Here is a 25667-nt window from a genome sequence, read left to right as displayed (position 1 = left end):
ATTATTTGTAAATCTCTTAAGAACATGCATTTTTCTCCTATTAAATTTTACGGTCCTTAAGAATAGGAACCTGTTCTTTGTATTACTTAACATATCCAGCATATTCCATACGTATAATAGTTCAGAAATTTTTTTTTTTTTGGCCAGCCCCCACAGCATGTGGAAGTTCCCAGACCAGGGATCAAACCTGCGCCCCAGCTCTGGCAATGCCCAATCCTTAACCCACCGCACCACACGGGAACTTCCCGGAATTTTATTTTTGAAAGAATTCATTGAATGATGAAATATGCCCTGTGTTTGCAGGTCATCCATTTAATATAAGAATCCAGTGGAGAATCCCTGTGTCCTCACGTATTTTCTTCCCAACAGTGATCCTCAGACAGGATCAGGTGGGACCAGGTAAATGCCAGACACCGGCAAGATACAGAACCTTGATCATCTTAGCCGGGAAGACTTGGGCGGGGTGTGGGGTGGGAAGAGTGAGAACCACAAATGGAAGTGGGAGGAAGTAGTCAACAGGCAATAAAACCCTCTGTTGTGAGCGTTAGCGTATTATTTGGTCTGCTAAAAAAGCTCCTAATGGGAGTTATAAATATCCCCGGAACAGTCCAGGCGAGTCACTGTCCAAGCAGTGTCATTTGTTTTCTTTGAGCAACACCACACCTAGGTAGCCTCTGTGACTGCAGTTTTCGTGAGTGGGAAGAGGTCGGGAAAACAGGATAATTTGGATGAGTGGGAAAGGACACGCCTTGATTGGCCGAAAGACTAAGGAAGAATTAAAAATAGATTCAATTTTTACTCTCCAGCAACTCACTGCTGATTGCCTTATTTTGCCTTTTCCTTCTAAATATTTTTATTATTGGTCTCGGGGGAACCCCTGAACTGCAGGGGAACCTCTAGAGCAGGGTGTGTGCCTGAGGTGTGGTACTGAGAGGGTTAATGGAAGCGGCTGCCCTGGTCAGTTAGCAGTGCCTCCTGTAGTTAGGAGAGCTTTGGCAAGCATGTCCACTCCCTGCAGTGCCTCCTGCGCTTGGACTGAACAGAAGATAATGGATTATCTAGGCAACAGTTATATGATTGATACTGTGATGTTTAATTACACAGAAAAGTTCCTGCAACTCTATTTTTAATTGGCACCCTTTAAATGTCCTAACTCAAATGACTTCTGGTTCCATCTGTCCATTTAGCTTGACTTTTTTTAATCTAAGTTTTTTTATAATACGACCTTCATGGCAGCCCTATTTTTGCTCTTTAAATGAGATTTATGTTCCATGCTTTGGCTTCTTTTTAGTGCACACCTAGTTCCTTATATTTATTCTTTTTCTATCAATTGATTTTTTTTGAGCAATTTTAGATTCACAGCAAAATGGAGAGGAAGGTACAGAGATTTCCCATAACCCCCTTGCCCACACACATGCATAACCTCCCCCATTATCCATATCCCCCATCAACATGCAGTGTGTTACAACTTATTTTTTATTCTTGCTTTTTAGGGCTGCACCTGTGGCATATGGAGATTCCCAGGCTAGGGGTCGAATCAGAGCTGTAGCCACCAGCCTACGCCACAACCACAGCAACGCAAGATCTCTGACCTACACCCAGCTCACAGCAAGGCGGGAACCTTAACCCACTGAGCCAGGCCAGGGATCAAACCTATGTCCTCACAGATGCCAGTCAGTTTGGTTAACTGCTGAGCCACAACGGGAATTCTGGAATTTATTATAATTGATGAGGCTACACTCATACGTCACTGTCACCCACATCCATAGTTCGCATTAGGGTTCACTCATGGTATTGTACAGTTTGGGGTCTGGACAAAGGTATAGTGACTTGAATCTACCATTACGCTATCACACGGAGTAGTTTTATAGCCCTAAAAATCCTCTGAGCTCTACCTGTTCACCTCCTACCCCTCGAACCCCAGTAACTTTTTATCTTTTTCCTGCCTCCATAGTTTGACCGTTTCCAGAATGTCATATAGTTGGACTAACGTTTTAAACTGGCTTCTTGTACTTGCTAAAGTGCCTTCGAGTTTCTCCCTGTTTCTTCATAGCATGGTGGCTCATTTCGTTTTAGTGCTGAATAGCATTTCATTGTCAGTCTGCCATAGTAATTATCCATTTACCTAGTTAAGGACGTCTTGATTGCCTCCAAGTTTTGGCAGATACGAATAGAGCTGCTGTAAACACAGCATACAAGTTTTTGTGTAGCCGTAAGTTCTCACCTCCTTTGCGCAGATGGCGTGGTGTGTGATTGCTGGCTTGTATGGTGAGAGCGTGTGTAGTTTGTAAGACGTCTCCAAGATGTCTTGCCCAGAGAGCGTATCATTTGGCCTCCCACCAGCAGTGAAGGAGAGTTTCTGCTGCTTCCCGTGCTCGCCAGCACTTGATAGTGTCGCTGCTCTGATTGTGGCCATTCTAGGAGGTGTGTAATCATGCTCATTATTACTTTCATTTGCATTCGTCTGACAGCATATGAGGCGGAGCATCTCTCCGTGTGCTTAAGTGTCCTCTGGATTTCTTCTCTGATGAGGGCTTCAGCACATGTCTCGGTCTTTTCAGGCTGCTGTAACAAACTAGCACAGACTGGGTAGCTTACGAACAGGAGGGCTTTCTTCTCACAGCTGTGGAGGCTGGAAATCTGAGGTCAGGCTGCTAGTGCGGCTGAGTGAGGACCTCTTCTGTGTGGAAGACTTCTGGTTGTATCCTCGCGTGGTAGATGGGGAAGCTCTCCCTCTCACCTCTCTTGTAAATGTAGACGCTAATCCCATTCAAGAAAGATGTGCCCTCATGACCCAGTCATCTCCCCAAGGCCCCACCTCCTGATACCATCCCACTGGGTTAGGATTTAACGTAAGTACATGATGGTGGGCAGGGGATGGAAGCATTCAGACCCTGTGGTCTTGTCAGTGCTTTGGATCTTGTCTATTCTGATAGAGAGAGTGGTAGCTCATTGTCTTAATTTGCATTTCCCTGCTGACCTAGAGCACCTTTTCACATGCTTGTTTACAATCTGTTTATCTTTGAACCTGAGCCACGGCAGCTGCCTGAGCCACAGCAGTGATAATGCCAGTTCTTTAACCCAGTGAGCTACCAGGGAACTCCCTGGGCCTATTTTTTAATTGGGTTGTTTTCTTATTGTTGATTGTTAAGTGTGCTTTGGTATTTTGGATAACAGTCCTTTATCAGATAAGTATTCTGCAAATGTTTTCTCCTAATCTGATCTTTTTATTCTTTTGACAGTGTCTTTCACAGAAGAGAAACTTAATTTTAATGACGTCCAACTTAGCATTTCTCTTTTCACAGATCATGCGTTTGGTGCGTATCTGAAAAGTCATCTAGGTTTTCTCCTGCATTATCTCTCCTGGGAGTTGGATAGTTCTGCATTTTCTGTTTAGGTCTGTGATCCGTTTTGCCTTAATTTTTGTGGAGCGTGTATTGTCTACATCGAGATGAATTTTTTTGCCTGTGGAACATCATGTGTTGAGAAGACTCGCTTTCCTCCATTTTGTCGCCTCTGCTCCTTTGTCGGAGATCGGGTGACTGTATTCCTGTGGGTCTGTTTCGGGCCAGTTTTGCTCCAGTGATCCTTTTACTCTTCTTTCAACAGTATCTCACTGCACTGCCTTGCTTACTGTAGCTTTATAGTGAGTCCTGAACTCAGGCAGTGTCAGTTCTCCTACTTCATTCTTCTTCTTCAATATTGTGTTACCTAGTCTGCGTCTTTGCCTCTGCGAAAAAACTTAGGCATCAGTTCATCGATACCCACAGAATAATTTGCTGGGTTTTGATTGGGATTGCATTGAATCGATAGATCAAGTTGAGAAGAACTGACCGCTTAAGAATTGAGTCTATCAGTGAACGTAGAATATTGATCCAGGAGTTCTCTTGTGGTGCAGCAGGTTAAAGAGCCAGTGTTGTCACGGCAGCGGCTTGGGCTGCTCCTGTGGTGTAGGTTCGATCCCTGGCCCGGAAACGTCCATATGCTGTGGGCGTGGCCAAAGAGAAGAAAAGAATATTGACCCGTTTATTTAATGCTTTGAATATTTACTTTCACTGGATGTGCTCTGCAGTTTTTGGAAGGCGTTTTTCTGAGTACTCAGAAGTACTTTACAGAGTTTTGCTGTCATCTTGGATTCGTTTGCTGTGATTATATTTGTTCCTCTTTGTATTTGGCCCAGAGCTTTTTCCGCCCCTCTTTTAATATCTGGGATGCCCAGCCAGATCTGATTTCTGCTACTCATACTGGAATAATTCCCAGGATGAGATCGGGTCCCCTGACCCAGTAGCTCACATCTGTCCTTCAGTACAACTGTGTTCTCAGAAATTAGGGGAAAAAAGTCTTGTTGAACATACAAAGAAAATACAGGAAAATTACAATACATAAACTCTGCCCTCAACACGCTTGTAGTCTAGTTAAGAAGCTAGACTTAAAACATATGAAACGTAAAACATGTAAATAGAATCTCTAGTATTAGGTCAAAGGAATACATGATTAATGTGTGTTAACTGTACAGACAGTGATGACTCTGGTGTTTCGAGAAGGGAGAGGTTTGCTTTAGCAGCTTAGTCAGGGAAAACTTTATTGGCTCATAGAAATTGAACTTAGTCCTGAAATACGAGTAAATTTTACATGAGATTAATCCAGATTTCTTATGGGTGAGTTTCACAATATGATGCCCTTGAATTTTTTCCTTAAGAAAATCTTTAAATGAACTGTTTCTTTTAATTATATTTTCTTTCCAAAGGGATATAACAAACAGTTGAAAGTATTTGACTTGCAAGTTGCTTTCAGTTTTTTGTTTCTGTGTTTTTGTCACAGACACCCTGATTTTCAGCTGCTGCAGGAAGGACAAAGGTATGGCTGAATCAGTATCGTTTACCTTCTCTGGTCCATGTTGGTAGAAACATTGAGTAAACCAGGTGAGGTGAACTCTCGGACTTCCTGTGCTGATGATGCATTGTGTGCGTGCCCGTTCTGGCTCACACAGAGAAGTATTTGCCTGGTACAGCTTTTTTTCTTTTGTGATGATAAGATGATGTGTTTGATCTGTATGATTTACTGTACAGCTGTTTCTACCCAGGAAGTCTAATTGAACCTGTTGAAATATGACACAAACACAGCTTCCATCTGAGATACGGTGCTTCTTTGTCAACCAGATTGTGCCAATTACATTTGTTGAAAGGTTTTTGTAGTTTTATAGAATTTCAAAACAATATATCAGCTATTTAATTATTTGAAAGTGTCTAAGGCAGTAATAGACATTCTGAGTTGTGATTTTTTTCCTAAACTTCCCTCATGGTATTGCTTGCCCAACCATGATCATCTCTCAAAACATACCTTTTTATCTCCCAGAATAAATTTTCCTGGTTATTAGTCACTACCTTAGTTATATGGAATTGAGTAAAAGTAAGAGATATTTATTAATTGATGTAAATCTTCAGTTTATAGCTTCAAATAGTATAGAAAAATATAATTACCTTACAATTCCAGGAGAAAGTATGAAACACTTGAAAATTGAATTGTCTGTGTTTTTTGAAATCATACTTAACTTCAGATACAAGATTTAGTCCGTAGTTATATAGGCTGGATTCTAACTAAAAAAATCTTAACTGATATGGAATGAACTTGTCCTCTTTTTTCTGTTCCCTTCCACAGCCTTCTTTCCTTTTTTTTTTTTTTTTTTTTCTGGTCTTTCTGGGGCCGCTCCCACGGCATACGGAAGTACCCACGCTAGGGGTGGAATCAGAGCTGCAGCTGCCAGCCTATACCACAGCAGCGAGGGATCTGAGCTACAGCTCCTAGAGGTCGAATTGGAGCTGCAGCTGCGCGACCTATACCACAGCTGTCGGCAATGCCAGATCCCAGACCCACTGAGCAAAGCCAGGGATCAAACCTGCATCCTCATGATTTCTGCTGCACCACGACAGGAACTCCTAATTTGCCAGCTTTATTTTCTGCTATGACTTTCTTGTATTTTTTATTCTACGGAATTTTCTATGTAACTATCAATCAGAATTGGGGAATGTGGAGTTACCTTCATGGCTCAGCAGTTACAAACCCGACTAGGATTCACGAGGATGCAGGTTTGATCTCTGGCCTCAAACAGTGGGTTAAGGATCCAGCGTTGCCGTGAGCTGTGGTGTAGGTCGCAGATGAGGCTCAGATCCTTCATTGCTGTGGCTCTGGTGTAGGCCAGCAGCTATAGCTCTGATTTGACCCCTAGCCTGGGAACTTCCATATACTGTGGGTGTGGACTTAAAGGAGCAAAAAAAAGAATTGGGGAATGCTTAAAACATCATTTTATTTTTGTCTTTCAAAATCTAAGCAGAGTTCCTTTTTTTTTTTTTTTTTTTTTGAGAAACCAATAATGAAGTTTCCAAAAGAAAAATTTTTCGGCCACGCCCATAGCCTGTGGAAATTCCCACACCAGGGATTGAACTTGAGCCACAGCAGTGACAATGCTGAATCCTTAACCACTAGGTCACCAGGGAACTCTCAAAAGAAATTTTTTTTAAAAAAGGGATTATAGGAGCTCCTGTTGTGGTGCGGTGGAAATGAATCCAACTAGGAACCACGGGGTTGCAGGTTCTATCCCTGGCCTTGCTCAGTTGGGTTAAGAATCTGGTGTTGCTGTGGCTGTAGCTCCGATTGGACCCTAGCCTGGGAACCTCCACATGCCTCGGGGTGGCCCTAAAAAGCCAAAAAAAAAGGGATTATGTAATACAATTACAGAAATGAAGGAAGCAAAAATCTAATTTAGTAGGATGAAATTATCAAGCGTAGGGTTTTGTATTTGTGTGGTTTAGGGATTTGGGGAGGTGTTTTTTTTTTTTTTTTTTTTTTCATCTTTTGTCTACAGAGCTAGAGCCGCCAGCCTACACCACAGCCACAGCAATGCAGGATCCGAGCCGTCTGCCACCTACACCACAGCTCATGGCAATGCCAGATCCTTAACCCACTGAGCGAGACCAAGGATCAAACCCGCAACCTCATGGTTCCTAGTTGGATTCATTTCCATTGAGCCACAATGGAAACTCCGGGTTTTGGGGGGTTTTTTTTTTTTTTTTTTGCTATACTCTTAACGTTTTTAAATAATGGGGGAGAAAAGATAAGGGAAGAAGATGGAAGAACTATATACAGTTAATAAGACATAGAGAAATTCTAGAATTACAGCTTTTTTCTGCAGTGTGTGTGTGTGCGCGTGTGTATCTACAGGCTTAGGTGAATATAAGCCTATAAATAAGGCCTTGCCGAAGGAATACAAATCTCTGCCTTGAAAGTTATGAAGTATAAATACCATGGAACGTTTTGTTTTTCTGTTATAGTGGTTTTTGTTTCTTTCCTTACAACAGTGGTCATTCTGGAGAAGAAATACAGTTATCCAGTAAGGCCATTAAGACATCAGATATTGACAATCCTGACTGTTCGGAGAAGCACAATGAATCTGGTTCTTCCAGCACTCCCAGTGATAGTGGCAGTGATAATGAACCAGACTTTGTTTCCTCCATTCTGCCAGGCAGCAGGCCAACTGCAGCAGGTATAATGCCACAGCTGCACAAAAAAAGCATAATGAGAAAGAAAGCTGATCAAAAAGTGAACTCCAACCATGAAAGCGAAGAGCAGATAGTAATAGATGCCACGGAGCAGTTAGGTCATTGCAGATTAGAGAATCAGGAGAAAGCTTCTGCTTGTGAACCTCCCTCACAGGAGTTAAATACTCAGATTTCTTCACATAGTCCTTCGCAAGAAAAATTAGAAGCTTCAGAAATTTCTGAAAGTAAGTGCAGTAGTTCAAAAATAACTCTTGTAGGCATAAGTAAGAAAAGTGCTGAGCATTTTAAGAGGAAATTTGCCAAATCAAGTCAGGTTTCTAGGTCAGCTTCTAGTTCAGTGCAGGTGTCCTCTGAAGTTGGAAAGGCAAACTTACTTAAAGCCCTGAAGGAGACCTTGGTTGAGTGGAAGACAGAAGAAACCTTGAAGTTTTTGTATGGCCAGAATTATGCTTCTGTATGTCTGAAGCCTGCTTCAGCACCTCTGGTTAAAGAAGAAGAACTTGATGAAGATGACGTAACCTCTGACCCAGAGAGTCGTTCCCCTGCCCTGCAGGAATCTCCGAACAGCCTGGATGAGTCTTTACCGTTTAGAGCCTCAGATACAGCCAGTAAACCATTGCCAAGTTATGAGAACTTGAAAAAAGAAACTGAAACATTAAATCTAAGGATCAGGGAGTTTTATAGAGGACGATATGTTTTGAATGAAGAAACCACCAAATCACAAGACTCAGAAGAGGTATGTCTTTTTTATTTAAAAAAAATTTTTTTTTTCTTTTTGCAGCCACACCTTCAGTATGCGGATGCTCCTGGGCTAGGGGTCGAATCAGAACAGCAGCTGCCGGCCTACGCCACAGCCACAGCCGCAGTAACTGCGGATCCGAGCCACATCTGTGACCTCCGCCACAGCTTGCGGCAATGCTGGGTCTTTAACCCAGTGAGGCCAGGGTTCGAACCTGCATCCTGATGGATACTATGTAAAGTTTGCCCCAGAAAATTTTCATAAATATTTAACATTTTCTCTAACATAGAAAAAGCCTAGAATTGGGGAATTGTCTTTTTTTTTTTTTTTTTTTTTTGTCTTTTTGCCATTTCTTGGGCCGCTCCCATGGCATATGGAGGTTCCCAGGTTAGGGGTCTAATCGGAGCTGTAGCTGCCAGCCTACGCCGGAGCCACAGCAACGCAACGCAGGATCCGAGCCTCGTCTGCAACCTACACCACAGCTCATGGCAACGCTGGATCGTTAACCCACTGAGCAAGAGCAGGGATCGAACCCGCAACCTCATGGTTCCTGGTCGGATTCGTTAACCACAGCACCACGACGGGAACTCCAGGAACAAAGTTTTCTTTAAAACCCAGTTCTTCGTGTAATATCTGTACTCTCTGAAAAGGCTTGTTTTTTGTTGTTTTTGTTGGTATGGATACTTTTGAATTTGTACATAGGGTGTATATCTTCGTGTTTCATTTCCAGTAGGACTGTATGCAGTGGAGTAGACTTAGTAGTTAAACAGTAAAATATTTGGATAATATTTGGCAAGCGTGCCCATTTAAAATATTATTTATGAATAGAATTTAGTAGAGGAGACATATTGGGGAAATACTGGACATAGGAGAAGATTCAGGTAAACCTGGATTTGAATATCTGCTCTGCCACTCCCTAGCTATGTGAAACCTTAGTCTCATTGCTTATGTGTAAAGGGGATTATAAATGGCTTCCCTTGCTCAATTGTTAGGCGTTTTAAAGGTAGTGAATAGAAGGCAGTTACCACAGTGCCTCACATATAATTGCTACTAGTTACATGTAAACAGTTACATGTGGAAATGGACCTATGCCGCTGAGCGCTAGGGAGGTTCCTTCACTATGTCCATTACCCATTTTTGGTTGGTTATGTAGTTTGGGAAATGAAGTCATCTGGCATAAAGAGGAATAGGTGATAATCTTGTTTTTACCACAGGAGTTTGTTGTGAAAGATTTCTGAGTAAAAAATAGCTCTAAATTTAAGAACACATTTGGAGATTTAAAAAAAGGATGAAAGTGGAAATACAGTAAAAATTTAGAAATTCTTCTGTTTCTGTAGAATGTTACCTAACCTAGCTCTATATTTGAAATCACTTCAGCTGTATAAATAGCATCCATAACTTTAACATGAATCTTGGAGAAACAATAATCTCTGTCACTCAGCTTCATAAACCTTGGTTCATCACTTATTTTATCATTTTTGTGCTTATAAACCGCAAAAAGGAAAAAAAATCCCTGAAATTTGCTCTGTTTTTAAAACTTTTTTATTGATGTGTAACACAGATAGTAAGTGTACAGCTCGTGGCATTTTCGCAAATGAATACACTAATGTAATCACTCCCTAAGCCAAGAAACTTGAATTAACCAGAAACCCCCACTGTGTCTCCTCCTAAGTGTTACCTCTTTTCCAAAGTTATTTATAACAATTATGAATTAATTATAATAGCAAAGATGAATTTTGCTGATTTTGAACGGTCCGCAAATGGATTCACTCAGTATATATTCTTTGGTGTCCAGTGTATTTCATGCAATGTTATGTTTGTGTGGCATTTGTGCTGCATGTGGTTGTGGTTCATTCTTTCATTGGTGTATAGTACTCCATTATACAAATATCTTAAAATTTATTAATGTTAATGAGCAGTTAGGCTATTTCCAGTTTGGGGCTGTTAGGAATTTGCTGTTATGAATTTTGCTTATATATGTCTCTCTCTTAATGTGTATACATTTCTATATGGTATGTATCTGGGACTAGAATTTCTAGACTAATGTGCACACATATGCAACTATACTAGATAATACCACACAACTTTCCACAATTGTTCTGCTATTTAATATTCTGCTATCACTGTATGAAAGTCTCCATGCCTCCACCTTCTAACCAGTACTTGATGTTGTTACTTTTCACCGTTCTTACCATACTGCTCTTAGATTATAATACATTTCTCTGGTGACTTGAGCACTCTTTCATCTGGCTATGGATCATTTGGATAGTTTCTTTGATGAAGTGCCTGTTCAAGGTTGTTGTTGTTGTTGTTGTTGTTGTTGTCTTCATTTATCTGTTAGAATATCTGGAGAGATGGTGGTTCTTGTTGGTTTGTAGGAATTCTTTATGGATTCAGGATTCAAGCCTGTTTTTGTTTGTGTTTTGCAAATACCATCTTCCACTCTGAGACTTGCCTTTTCACTCTCATTGATGATGTCTTGAGTCCAGCTTATTAATTGTTCCCTTTAGTGACTTCTTTAAGAAATTTTTACTTAGCCCAGGTTATTTCATTTTCTAGAAGCTTTGTTGTTTTTCCTTTCACATTTAGATTTGTAATTCATCTGGGATTGATTTTTGTTTATGGTGAGAGTATGGGTCAGATTTCATTGTTTTCCTCTCAGGAAATGTGTGCACATTAAAGTTTGAGAAGCACTGTTGATTTTTCTTTTCTTTCCTTCTTTTTTTTTGTTTGTGTTTGCTCATTCCGTAAGTTCCTAAGAGAGATGGGAAAGGTGGGTCAAAATCGCTCACCATAATTAAAAAATAAGTATTTCTCTGTTTAGTTTTGCTTATTTTACTTTAAATATTTTGAAACTGTATTATTGGGTGCAAGTGTAAGACCTCTTAGCATATAGGGTAATCGTTCTCATCATTGATTTTATTTAATTAGTTAATTAATGAATTGGCCTTACAAGATCTACTTGGCTGACAGTAGCATTCCTTTATTAGTATTTTCAAGGACTTTTTTTTTTTTTTTTTTTTAATCTAGGCTGATATTCTTTGTCCTTCATGTGGAGAATTTAGTCTGTTTACATTTAATGTCGTAATTGATATATTTGTGTTTAAATCTACTATCTCACTTCTTTCAGCATGCCCCACTTGTTCTGTGTTCCTCCTCTCCTTTCTTGCTTTTTTGAGAGCAAATATTATTATTCTGTTTTTTTTTCCTTCCGCTAGCTTGTTTTTATACATTCTTTTACTAAGCATTAATTGGGAATGTCTTATGATATTGATGCCAAAATAAAAGTTGACTTAATTGAAAAAAAACTTAATCTTTAGGAGTAAAACTTGAATCTTTGTCTTAAGTCTAATGTAAGTTATATGTTTTAACCCTACAAGAATATTTATAGTCAATATTCAGTTGGATTTATACGTTAATTACTCTTTCACTGTTTTTCATACCATCCTGCATCTTTTTTTTTTCACCTGGGATCATTTGCCTTGGGTCTGAAAAATATTATTTATTTTCATCAGTACCAGTTTGCTAATGATTTTTCTCAGCATTTGTTTGTCAGAAGATTGTTTATTTTCATTTTTGAAGGCTATTTTCCTGGGAGTTGAATTCCAGATTAGCAGTTTTTTGACTTGGGGTTTTGTTTGTTCGCAGCCCGCTGTCTTTTGGCTTCCATTTAGTTCTCTTAATTGAAAATAATGTTTTCTTCTTTTAGCTACTTTTAGGATTTTTTTTTTCCTTTGGTTATCATCAATTTTAAATGCTTTGCCTAGGTGCGATAATAATATTTGTGTTCTTTTGTCTACTGTATACTTAAATCTGCGATTTCTTTCATCAGTTTTGGAATATTCTCAGTTTTTATCTCCTCAGGTATTGCTTCTGTCCCATTTTCCCCTTCCTCTCTTTCTGGTATTCCAATTGCAGGTGTGTTAAGTCTTTTTCACCATATCTCCTGTGTCTCTTTTATTCTCTTGTGCTTCGCATTACCCGGAGGGAAGGGTTGGCAGGAAGGACGTTGGGTGGAACTATGCTTCATTCTGGATATTTTCCAAATCATTATTCTTTCAGTCCTTTCTGCTTTCTCCTACGTTATTAAATCTATCCATTGAGTTCTTCCAAATACTATATTTTTCAGTTACTAGGATTTTCATTTGATTCTTTTATATAGTTTCTAGTTCTCTGCTAAAATTTTCCATTTTGTCATTTTTTGAATATATTCATCATAGTTATTCTAAATAAACATGATAACTTTAATATATGGATTTTCTAGGGGTTGATGTCTATGGGCTTTGTTTCAGATTTTAGTCATATTGTCTTGTTTTCTTATTGCTTAATTATGTGGCAGACACTGTATAATTACAGAGATAACTTGAAACCCAGGCTGATGTTACCTTCCTCTAGACAGATTTGCATTTGCTTCTGGCAAGTGATTTGTAGCAGTCCAGTTGGCGATTAAGATGATTTCAAGCTGGGAGTTCCCATCGTGGGTCAGCTGCAACGAATCTGACTAGTATCCATGAGGACATGGGTTCAATCCCTGGCTTGCTCAGCCAGTTAAGGATGGGGCAATGCGGTGAGCTGTGAAGTAGGTTGCAGACACAGCTCGGATCCCATGTTGCTGTGGCTGTGGTATAGACTGGCTAAAGTTCCAATTTGACCCCTAGTCTGGGAACTTCCATATGCTGAGGATGTGGCCCTAAAAAAAAAAAAAAGAAAAGATGATACCAAGCTGGGCTACCGTCTCTGTAAAAGCCAGCCTGTTTCCTTTTCCTTCTTTCTCCTGGAGTGTGGTCTCCAGTCCTGGTCTCACGTCTGGGGAGGGATGACAGCAACCCTTCCTTCTTGGCCCCAAACTCTAATGCTCATGTTCTCAGTATCTAAATTGCCTCTTCTGAAATTAGTCAGTGCCCTCTACCTTCTAGAATCTCAGGCCACAATTCTTTACTGCCTGTTAGCTCTCTGATGCTTTCAAACAAACGTGGGGTTTTTTCCAGCTTTTTTAGTTCTCAGCAGGAGGAGTGGTTTGAATTATCTTGTCTGCCATTTCTAGAAGTGGAATTTCCCATAATATATTTATAGTATTTGCTAATTTCAGTCCTTTAATCTCTTACACTTATATAGCAATTAGCATTTTACAAAGTCCTTTTGTATACATTTTTCTCATTTAATAAAGGCATTGGTGACCCTATTATACAGATGAGACAGTGCTCTCCAATAGGGCAGATAACTAGCAAGTTCCCACCCAACCTGCTAACTGAGCTGACACTCAAATTTAAACCTTCGAATTCTGAAGGTTTAACCACACTGCAGCTATAAACTTTTCTGATTTATGTTTATTGTTCTTACCTAAGAAAGAATGTAAATTTATGATTTTATTTTGCTTTGTTTAAAAATGTGATTCAGCATGATCCCACCTTTCCACTGATAGATTCAAGTTCTCAGAACCAGATTAGAAAACGCATCGTACTTGAAAAATTGAGTAAAGTGTAAGTATGTAATTGTTATTCCACTTGTATAATGTTTAAAAATTAATTTGATATTTGTGGCTTCATAACTTTTAGGTGTAATCCTTGAATTTTGAACAGTTTGAAAAATAACGTGTGAAGTTCACATGGATTTCTTCACTTGAGAAATTTAGATTTTTAAGCTGCCCTACCAAAGAATATAGGAATTTCTTTGCATAGAAGACAGAGACACATAATAAAGAGGAGGATTGAGATTATGGGAGTGGAAAACCAAACTGCCTGAGCCCCACTTAATCATTCAGTGAAGTCAGGGAAAAAAGTATCAGGGCTAGACCCATTTAAATACTGATTTGTGGTAAAAGTGTCACATTGGTTTTACATGTGAATAAGATTTGATGGGGGTTTAACGGTTTATTACCTTACTTTATGTACACATTCATAGCACCATTTCACACTCAGCAACTTGAGTTTTGCACTTTAGTTTTCAGCTTCCCGTAGTGGAAATTATTGTTCTTGTAATTAGCCCAGTCACAAATGACATTTAAAAATTGCAGTCTTGGTTTCTCTTTCAAAAGGAGCTTGAGTATCTTTTTTTCCAGAAGTGTGACATCGGTCTTGAACTTTTGAACTTGTATTTTTTCCTTCAGTAGAAACGATGGAAAGGGGTTTTCAGTCATTATTTAAGGTGCTGTGCCCATGCAGATGTCTTCATTTTGTAGTAGTTCAAAAATAAGCAAAACCTGTTTTCTGGAAGCCGTGGTGTATTGAGCAGCCTACTCCTCCACGTTTACGTTTTAAATTAAGTGTTTTAACCTTAAGACCATGTAGGTATGTCTTTGAAGGAATTCTCTTCCTTCTGAGTTTTGGCTGCAACAGAAGATACCAATAGGAACCCTGCTAAAAGACCAAATTATTGGTACTAGTGCAAGAACTAAATTTGAGAAGAGGTGGAATGACCTAAAGAAAAAGAAGCACAAAGAATACTGAAAATAATTACAGCGACATAGGGATTTTTTTTGGTTGGCTGTTTACGACAGCAGTAGAGCTTTTTTGCTCACTGTAAAAGTAATGTCTGGGAGTTCCCGTCAGGGCTCAACGGAAACGAACCTGACTAGGATCCGTGAGGATGCAGGTTTGACCCCTGGCCTTGCTCAGTGGGTTAAGGATCCAGCGTTGCCATGAGCTGTGGTGTAGGTCGCAGACACAGCTTGGATCCTGAGTGGCCGTGGCTGTGGTGTAGGCCGGCAGCTGTGGCTTGATTGGACCCCTGGGAACCTCGATACGTTGCGGATGTGGCCCTAAAAAGCAAAAAATATATAGACAGATTAGTTTACATTATTAGTTTAAAGGTTTTTATTATGTTACAGTTATGTCATAATCTATTTAACCTGTCTATTGCTGGACATTTGTTACCAGTTTTTCACTATTGAAAATATTTCAGCAGTAACCATACTTTTTTTTTTTTTTTTTGTCTGTTGTCTTTTTGTCTTTTTTGTTGTTGTTGTTGTTGTTGCTATTTCTTGGGCCGCTCCCGCGGCATATGGAGGTTCCCAGGCTAGGGGTTGAATCGGAGCTGTAGCCACCGGCCTACGCCAGAGCCACAGCAACGCAGGATCCGAGCCGCGTCTGCAACCTACACCACAGCTCACGGCAACGCCGGATCGTTAACCCACTGAGCAAGGCCAGGGATCGAACCCGCGACCTCATGGTTCCTAGTCGGATTCGTTAACCACTGCGCCACGACGGGAACTCCCCAACCATACTTTTTATGTTTATCTGATCATTCCTTTAGGGTAAATTTTTTCATAGAAAAACTATTGGGTCAAAGAGTACCACATTTAAAATGTTACTATATATTATCAAATTGCTCTCTAGAAATGTGCCAATTTTTATTCTGACTATAAGGATTTAATAAGAAATACACCATTTAGGGGCCAATCCCCTGGCCTTGTGTTCTTCCCATTTATCTAATATTTGAAAGTAAAAAGGTAAGAAATACTAGAGACAGGAATATAGATAGCAGCCAAAATGCTGTTCTGGCATTTCAGTGCCTCATTCTGTAGCGTAGACTACAAAATATAGTTTGTGGTTATTTCAAAGTATTTCTTTTATGACTTTTCACCAGTCATAAACTAGCTTAGCTGCCTCCGCTTCAGTACCTTGATTACCTATGGAAAATCTAGATTTAGGCAAGACCTCCCCCCCCCCCCCCGCCCAGTGTATCTATATAATTAAATTTTATTTTTAAAGAAATGTAATTTTTAATTTTCAGATTGCCTGGACTTTTGGGGCCTCTTCAGATTACATTAGGAGACATTTACCCACAACTTAGGAATCTTGTCCGGACTTTCAGGTTAGTGTTAATATTACGATTTTCCTTCTCAGTTATTTTGACTTTATGTGATTGCCTTGCAGAATCCATGGTAGACTAAGGCATGAAGAAGGTAAGCAACTTACCTTAATTGTCTTAGATCCAAATACTGCGTTTTCTTTCCTTTTCCACGAAACAACATTACTTATGTGTTGTGTTAAAATGCCACCCCATATTTGCTCAAACCGTAATAGATTTAGCTTTGGATAGTTTATACATGGAATAGCCTAAAATTGTGAAGGAAGATGATATCTGAGACATGGCGGTTAGACAGTACTATCTTGCATTTTAGCGAGTTACCGAATATATATATATCAGATGACCAGCACTGGGGACAATGCAAAGGAAGCACATGCCCACCCTTGAGCAGGACCTCCTGTGAGAAGACAGGTGAGGAAGCAGAGCAGGACAGGGGGTCATTTAGTCCTGAATCAGGTGAAACAGACCCGAAGTGACAGGAAGAACAAGGGAAGGAAAACTAGAGAATATCAATTATGAAATGGAGCCATTGGGATTTTTCTACAGCTATCAAGGTAAAAAATAGAAAACCAGGCTAAGATGAGGCTCTCAGGACGCATAGAGACAGGCTTCTAAATACATTGTGAGTAGAGGTGAACCAGATATAAATTTTGGCCCAGTGCCACTGACCAAACATTAGAGTAATAATTGTCTGTGACTAAAGCCAGATAGCACTGACGTATGATGAACTTCTAGGGTGGAAGAATCATTTCCTCCAAAAAATTCATTATTATTATAGTTTATTGTCAACAATAGTAGTAAGATTTTTAAAATTTAAAATTATAGGAGTTCCCTTGTGGTGCAGTGGTTTAAGGATCTGGCATTGTCACTTCAGCAGCTCAGGTCACTGCTGTGGCATAGGTTCTATCCTGGCCTAGGAACTTCCGCATGTTGTGGGGTGGCCAAATTTATATAAATGAAATTATAATACAGGAACAATTTTGTGGTAATATTAGCAGTTTGATTTTTCTTATAGTCACTGTGATACCAAATAAACATTCACTTTCAAACAGCACTTTTTTTTTTTTTTTTTTTTTTTTTGTCTTTTGTCTTTTGAGGGCCGCACCTGCAGCACATGGAGGTTCCCAGGCTAGGGGCCTAATCGGAGCTACAGCTGCTGGCCTACACCACAGCCACAGCCACGCCAGATCCGAGCCTCATCTGCCACCTACACCACAGCTCATGGCAATGCTGGATCCTTGACCCACTGATCGAGACCAGGGATCGAACCCGCAACCTCATGGTTCCTAGTCGGATTCGTTTCCTCTGCGCCAGGACGGGAACTCCCAACCAGCACATTTTAAAACATCACTAACCTTTTTATGTTACCCCAGAGTACTTCAGGAAAATGTTTTTTAATAAATGATTTAAGAGGAACTAGGATTCAAAGTTGAGGCATGTCTCAAAAGTTCTTCCTCTTCTGAAGCTACAGAAGGATCATTTGTAACCTTCTGTGTTGAAATCTTAAGCCTTCATAGACGCGAGACTATGGAATTTGTCTGAAGACATTCTTGCGGAGTCTTTGGTTGTGTAGTTTGACTGAACACAGTGTGTTTAGGTACCCTAACTTTCTCTGACAGTCTCGTCTAACACTTTAAAAAATAATTTGGATTAGAGCCTAGATTTGAACGACTCTGTCTGTTATGTATGTAGTTTAGGTATCTGTCTAGCCCAGGGTATTATCATGTAACATTGTTTTTAATTCATCATCAGAAGGTGTGAAGAATTCCCCAGTAGGACTTTTTCTTAAAATAGTTATGACTTTAATGGACGTAAACAGCTTTTTTAAATTGATAAATTATGTTTATTTTATTTATGGTTTTTATTTCTTCCATTATAGTTGACTTCCAGTGTTGTATCAGTTTCTGCTGTACAGCAGAGTGACCAGTCGTACATGTGTATTTCTGTATTCTTTTTCTCACATTCTCCTCCATCATGTTCCATCACAAGTGAGTGGATACTTTTTCTGTGCTATACAGCAGAATCTGAAATGTTATTTTCTTTTTTTTTTTGGTCTTTTTTTTTTTTTTTTTTGCTATTTCTTGGGCCGCTCCCATGGCATATGGAGATTCCCAGGCTAGGAGTCCAATCGGAGCTGTAGCCACCAGCCTACGCCAGAGCCACAGCAACGCGGGATCTGAGCCACGTCTGCAACCTACACCACAGCTCACGGCAACACTGGATCCTTAACCCACTGAGCAAGGGCAGGGACCGAACCCGCAACCTCATGGTTCCTAGTCGGATTCGTTAACCACTGCGCCACGACGGGAACTCCTATTATTTAATTTTTTATAAATATTTTTCCAGGACACTTTCTTTTTTTTGTTGTTGTTGTTGTTGTTGTTGTTGTTGTCGTTGTTGCTATTTCTTGGGCCGCTCCCACGGCATATGGAGGTTCCCACGCTAGGGGTTGAATCGGAGCTGTAGCCACCGGCCTACACCAGAGCCACAGCAACGCGGGATCCGAGCCGCGTCTGCAACCTACACCACAGCTCACGGCAACGCTGGATCGTTAACCCACTGAGCAAGGCCAGGGATCGAACCCGCGACCTCATGGTTCCCAGTCGGATTCGTTAACCACTGCGCCACGACGGGAACTCCCAGGACACTTTCTTGAGAAAGTAATCTAATGTATGACATATTTGTATTACCTGTTAATCTATTTTGCTAAGTAATTGAAAATATTTACTGATTGTGTTATACGTAAAATTTAGTTTTCGTAAGCAACATTACTACAGCATTTTCACTCTTCTGTTAACTGATAAAACAGACACGTAAGGACATTTTCACTCCACTTCATCTAGAATGTTTATAGTTGAAAGTGAATGTTTGGGGAATAACCGTAAATCTCAATGACATGATTGGTCTAATTACTGAGATTGTTACACTTACTAGGTATCGGGGACACTGTGCTATCACAAGGTCATGAATCATGCACCAGAAATGATGCTCAGATTGGCCCAGGCCTTGGTAAGACTTACTAAATGCTGTGCTAAAAAGAGGGTTTGGGCCACATATCAAGACCAAAGCCAAACTTCTCTGCATCCCTATTTAGTGGCAAAGAGAGGCATTTGTTTTTTAGGTCTCTTTGATGCACTTAGCACAAAAGCATGCATCCAAAAGAAAAGAAGGTGCTTTGCGACTGTCTGCACCGATGGTGAAGTTCGACTAGCTGTCCACAGTGTAGAAGCACCAGAGTTTAGGATTGGCTCAGGATTTATTAGGAAGTAAGGACTTTAGTAAGAGAGGTTATGGAGCTCCCTGATGGCCGAGTGGTTAAGGATTCAGCATGGTCACAGCTGTGGCTCGTGTTCGATCCAGGCCTGGGAACGTCTACCAAAAAAAAAAAAAAAAAGGGGGTTCACTGAGGAAAGATGAAAACCAGGTGCTGCTCGTTTTGTTGCCTTTAAAATACTTGGCACTCAGTTTCTTCAGACAGTGTTTATTGAATCACCGTTTTCAGTAAGTGGTAAAGTCGCCGAGGACACCACAGAACAGATATTAAAGCATTTGATGTTGAACTACAGAGAGTTTTTGTACTTGGTTTTTTACCCACTGCCTTCGAATAGGTTAACAAGTGATTCAGGTTCCTTTGACAACAGTTTCTACAGATACTTTTCTATCTAATTGGATGTTTTTCTCCCCCCCCCCCCATTCTAAGGTTCTCAGAATTTAGTAGAAACCCATTGGAAACAAATGTTTAGACATAGCTGCAAGATTGCCACATGATTCCTTTCATGTGCTCTAGGAATTTAGGTAATTCAGGTTGGAAACCGCTGGCCAGGCTGTTTGTTATCTTGGCCTTTGGAAGCAGCCTGGTAGCACTGTGCCTTCCGTGTCAGTTCCTTGTATTCAGCATAGTCCTTACTGTGCGCCAGGCGTGCTTGGCACTTTACAGGTGTTACTTAATTTCCAAAAAAATAGTAGTAGTATCCTCATTGAACCAATGAGAGATGAGCAATTAAGTAATCTCAAATCACACAACTAGTCGTTGGGTTTAGACCCCAAATCTAAGTCAAGAGGATAGATTTTAGGTGGTCTCACCACCAAAAAAATAAAAGAAAGAAAGAAAATGGTCGCTATCCGTGATGGATATGTTATTCAGCTTGATTGTAGCAATCCCTTCATAGTGTACACATATATTAAAATATCAAGTTGTGTACCTTAAATACTTCAAGTTACTGTGTGTCCATTATCCCTCAGTAAAGCTGAAAAAAAAGTTTAAAGAAATCTACTGGTTGTCTTGGTAATTATTAGTATTAAAGTTCTGTTTGAATCATTCCATTTATCACCGCTCTAGACCCCAAGGAAGGACCCTACTTAGAAGAGGTCTGTCCCTCTGAAACTGAGCCTTCGGTGGCACCTAAGCTAGCCGAGCCCAGAGACACAGCCTTCTGTATAAGAGGCGGGCAGCAGACTGCCGAGATGTGACTTTCAAATGTCATCTTCCTTTTACATTTAGAGGCTATGACTTTATCACCTTTTTCTGTCACTCTAGTTATGTGAGTGTCTTTTCAGGTTACTTTCTGCGTTATTTTCATTAAGTTAAGATAAAGCCTAGATGAAAGAATGTGATGTGTGAGATTTGCTTCAGAATTACCCTGGTTAGGGTGGTGGTGAACGTGAGGTTGCATGGGTGACATACGATTGGCCAGGAGCTGATGCCTGTCGGAGTTATGATGACTGTATGGGAGTTGGTTTTATATTCTATTTTTATGTATGTTTGAAATTCAATGAAAAGTTTTGGGGAAATAAGCCAAACAGTTCTGCTTTGTTTTGGTGTAGAGGATGTTATAAAAACCTTGATAATAGGCTGTTTTTGAAAATCTTTGCTCTTTAGTACCTGCAAGTCAAAGTCTGCGGCTTTCCTTAAACTTGCTTAAATGTGTCCGTTCTTTAGCGTACACAAGGACCTCTGGTGTTAGAGTGTGTTTGGGGTTCCTCACATTCTGGCAGGACAGTCCTCCCAGGTACGTGACTGTAGACTGAGGCTTCTGGGTGAGGTCGGAGGAAATCCGCACGGGTGACAGTGACCTGTGTTGAGAGAGCTTTCCCATCGACATGGCAACATGGCGTGGGAAAGTGTTGACATCAGTAACCGTATCTGTCTCTTTGAAATGATAATCAATAATAGGAACTTGTAGAACAGTGATCCTCAAGCCAGCTGTGCATCCAAATTACCTGGGGAGCTTTTAACAACTGCAGATGCCTGGTTCTACCCCTAGAGGTTGCGTTTCCTTGGGTTCGGCTCGGGGCCCAGACATTAGTATGTTTTCAAAAGTGCCCCAGGTGATTCTAATGTGCAGCCAGAGTTGAGAGCCTGTGAGAAATGAACGTACGGCAGCTTTTTCAGCTCCTTGAAAAACCTTTCCCCAGTGAGTGGAGCTGTCCTTTCCACCGAACCGCGTCGTCGTCATTCACCGGGAATGTTGTATTGATTGACCTGTCGTGGTAGTTCCGCCAGAAGTTGCTTGGTGATGATCAGTCTCATCGGAGTTGAAGCAAAAGATACTTTTCTAAGGAGGATGTGAATTAAAATTACATTTTAACAGAAGTCCTTTTAAACTGCATCACGGATCAGGTGTTTTTTCTAAATCTGTACTAAATTTCAAATTATATTTTGAAACTGTGCTTTTTAAATCTTTTCTATCCAGTACTACTGTTTTCATTATTTAGTTATTAGACAATAGTAGGTATGTTCGTTTAGCATCTTTGCTTGTAATTTTGGCTCAGCAAAAGGAAAAAATGATAGCAGGTAAAATTTTGCTGTTCTGCCACTTCAAGTACTTTGAAGTGAAAGCAAAGGCCACGTCGTGTTTTTCCCGGTGCCCAGAATGGTGGTAGAGCAGGCATTCAACAGATTTTTACAGAGTGAGTAGATAAATTCATGGATTCTTAGATTTGTCTTAGCTTTGGGAGATTTGAGTACGGTAGAAAAGGAAATCCTATTTAACTGTTTTTGCTTTTTTTTTTTTCTTCTTACACGCTTATCCTTCTTTGACCTTTTTTGGTTGTATGTTAGATTCTGTTCTAATTACAACAAATAAAACAATGAACAAAACAATAAAAATTCCTTCTCTAACAACTATCCTAATAGAGAGGATATGGAAATTTTTTAAAGGACGACACATATATTATTATTATGTGATGATAGGCCCTTTTCCCTTTCCCAGTTTGTTCTCCTTCTTTCCTCCCCAGAGGCAGGTGAAGGGGATGGTACTGAGGAGGGAGAAAGTTGTGATTTCTAAATAGGCTGATCAAGGAAGACCTCACTGAGAAGATGCTGTTTGTATAAAGATCGGAAAGTTGATGAGGCAACAAGCCGTGTTGCTATGAGTGCAGTCATATCAGACAGGGAAGAGCAGGTGCAAATACCCTGAAGCAGAAGCAGGCCTGGTGAATTCACAGAATATCAAAGATGCTGGTGATGCTGGAGAGATGAGCAGAGACAAAAGTATGGTGAGGTATGGTCAGAGAAGTAAAGAGTGGACAGTGGGTATGGTGTAGTTATACTGACCTTGGAGCCAAGGTCAGTCTTTGACTTTGAATCTGAGTGAGACGGAGAGCAATCTATGGATTCTGAATAGGGGAATGACAGGGTCTGAGAGATTTTCAACAGCATCACTCTGGCTGCTGATTGGAGAATTACAATAGATGGCAGAGGCGGGGAGACCTTTTAGGATGCTGTTTCAGTCATCTAGGCAAGATGTGTCGTGGATTGAGATGAGAAGAGTGGAGGTAATAAGTGATCAGATTTTATTTTGAAGATTAGAACCATCAGGATTTGCTGGCTGATTCAACATGGGATATGAAGAGAGTAAGGTTACTGACAAAATTTTTGGCCTGAGCAGCTGGGTTCTGGAAAGATGAGGTAATTGTTTACTGAGATGGAGATAACCTGCAGAGGACCAGTTTAGGGGGGAAGACCTGAAGCTTTGAGATGCCTGTTAGACATTTGAGTGGATCATTAGATATGAAGCCTGAAATTTAAGGAAGAGATGCAGGCTAGAGAGAATACGTTTGAGAATTGTGAGCACATAGTTCTCTAATATTTAAAGCTATGAGATTGGATGACGTGGCCGAGGGAATGAGCACATGTAGAAGTTGGAAGACACCCAAGGGCAGAGGCCCTGGGGCGATCAAAAATGAAAGGGTCTCAGGAGGAGGAGGAGCTCTCGGGGGTGGGCAGTCAGGCAGGGGGAAACCAGGGGAAGGAAGTGTTCCAAGGAGAAGGCGTGACAGCTGTGCCCAAGGCGCCTGGGAGCTTAAGATGCGGGCTGAGCATATCCATCGGGTTTGGCAACGTGGTCGTCTTTTGTACCTTTAATCCTCCTAAGAACTCTATAACATAGGTAGTACCGTTGTCCTCATCTTACTAAATTAAAAATAAAAAGCCTTACAGCCATTGAAGGCATTCAAGGTAACACACCATTAATGACAGATGTGAATATTGAACCCATTATCTGCCAGACTCTTTAACCACGATACTGCACTTGCTTTTCATATCATCTAGACTTTTAAAATTTTGTAGAACATTATAACTATGGAAAAACTTCTGAGTAATGTAACAAAGATATATTTTCCACTCAGAAATAATAGATTTTAATGTTTTATCGTATTTGAGCAAGACATACATTTTTAAATAAAAGAAATAGGTTAGTTCATTCTTTCAGAAAAAAACTTTTTAATTACTTAATGAATTTTATTACATTTATAGGTGTACAACAATCATCACAACCAAATTTTACAGCGTTTCCATCCCATACCCTCAGTGCATCCCCCCCCACAACCTGTCTCATTTAGAAACCATAAGTTTTTCAAAGTCTGTGAGTATCTGTTCTGCAAAGAAGTTCATTGTGTCCTTTTTTTTTAGATTCCACATGTAAGTGATGGCATTTGATGTTGGTGTCTCATTGTGTGACTGACTTCACTTAGCCTGATGATTTCTAGGTCCATCATGTCGCTGCAAATGCTGTTATTTCTTTCCTCGTAATGGCTGAGTAGTATTCCATTGTGTATATGTACCACATCTTCTGGATCCACTCTGTCGATGGACATTTAGGTTGTTTCCACGTCTTGGCTATTGTGAATAGTGCTGCGGTGAACATGGAGTGCATGTGTCTTTGCGAGTCGTGGTTTTCTCTGGATGGATGCCCAGGACTGGGGTTACTGGATCAAATGGTAGTTCTATTTTTAGTTTTCTGAGGCATCTCCATACTGTTTTGCACAGGGGTTGCACCAATTTACAATCCCACTGACAGTGTACTAGGGTTCCCTTTTTTCCACATCCTCTCCAGCACTTATCGTTTGTAGACTTTTTGATGATGGCCATTCTGGCTGGTGTAAGGTGGTACCTCATAGTGGTATTGATTTTCATTTCTCTAATCATGAGTGATGTTGAATATCTTTTCATGTGTTTTTTGGCCATCTGTATGTCATCTTTGGAGAAATGTCTGTCTTTCAGAAAAAAATTGATTGAATCTCTTCTGACCATCAGGTACTTGTCCTGGGTACTTGGAATAAATATGTGAAGAACACAAAACTTCCTGCCCTCAGCCAAGGCGAAACAGCCAATAAACAGTACATGTTAGAAGGTGATAGGTGGTACAAGGATAAAGAAAAATATATAGCAAGGTAAGGGAGTCAGGAGTTTGGGGCTGAGAGGTAGAGGGAGTTGCTCTTGACAGTCTGGTCCAGGTAGACTCTCCTGCAAAGGTGACCTAAGAAAACCCATCTGGGGAAGTTTCATGTCGATGGAATCACCAAAAATGCAAAAGACCCAAGACATGAAGCCCTCTCGGTCCTTTCCCACCCCATTCTGCTTTCTCCCCAAAAGCAGCCAGTGCTGTGAGTTTCGTTTGTGTCTTTCCAGTCTTTGTTTTTATACTTCTAGTACATAGTTGTGTCCAAAAATAAGAGTATTGTCTGTTCTTGAGTTGTATGTCCTACCATACTTGCTGTCTTTCATTCAGCTTATGGTGAGCAAAATGTGTAAATTTAGTTCATTTATTTTAACAGCTATTTAGTATTCCATGGAAGTGCCGCCGTTTATTATTCTGTTACAAGCAGTGTCATATCAAATATCTTCATATACATTTCCTTACGCTTAAGTGAGAGTTTGTTTATATTTAGAAGTTGCTCGTGCATTTTTAGTTTTATTAGGTATTGCTAAATTGTTTCATTGCTCACAATGAAGTGTGTTAAAAGTAATATCTCTTCGTGTCCTCACCAACCCTGGGTGTTGAGTGTCTTTTATTTTTGCCAGTGTAATGGAGTGAACTGTCATTTTTATATTAACTTCCCAGCTTAATAGTGACATTGAGCTCCTTTTCAAATGTTTACTGGCCATTCAACTTTCCTCCTCTAAATTGCTTGCTCATATCCTTTGCTAATTTATTTATTGGCCTTTTTTTTTTTTCAAAGACTTTATTTAAAAAAAAAAAAACAGTTTTAGATTTATAGCAAAATTGGGAGAAAGGTATGGAGATTTCCCATATGCCCCTGCTCCCGCATGCACGGCCCTG

General features: G+C 40.2%; 1 protein-coding gene across 8 annotated transcripts in view; it reads left to right on the top strand.

Annotated features, from left to right (window-relative positions):
- RPAP2 (RNA polymerase II associated protein 2) overlaps positions 1-25667 on the top strand; it is an 83935-nt gene that overhangs the window by 24667 nt on the left and 33601 nt on the right. For 5 of the 8 annotated variants that reach the window (XR_014844782.1, XM_003125906.5, XM_085024016.1 and 2 more), the window contains exons 7-10: positions 4822-4857; positions 7356-8292; positions 13693-13775; positions 16027-16107. Coding sequence is in view for 7 of the 8 variants with exons in the window: in XM_003125906.5 (XP_003125954.3) it covers positions 4822-4857; positions 7356-8292; positions 13693-13775; positions 16027-16107 (1137 nt within the window). In the remaining variant the exon portion in view is untranslated. Of the gene's footprint in view, positions 1-4821; positions 5006-7355; positions 8293-13692; positions 13776-16026; positions 16108-25667 lie in introns of those variants that run through there. The other 3 variants (XM_085024013.1, XM_085024011.1, XM_085024015.1) reach the window with 3 other exon arrangements.

Source organism: Sus scrofa, chromosome 4 (assembly GCF_054392235.1).
Source record: "Sus scrofa isolate SSC_HxYL_T2T_F1_AM1 chromosome 4, Sscrofa_HxYL_maternal_Yorkshire_Landrace_v2.0, whole genome shotgun sequence".
NCBI classification, from domain to species: Eukaryota; Metazoa; Chordata; class Mammalia; order Artiodactyla; family Suidae; genus Sus; species Sus scrofa.
Note: the sequence above shows the minus strand (reverse complement) of the source record. Positions and strands in the feature narration are given on the sequence as shown.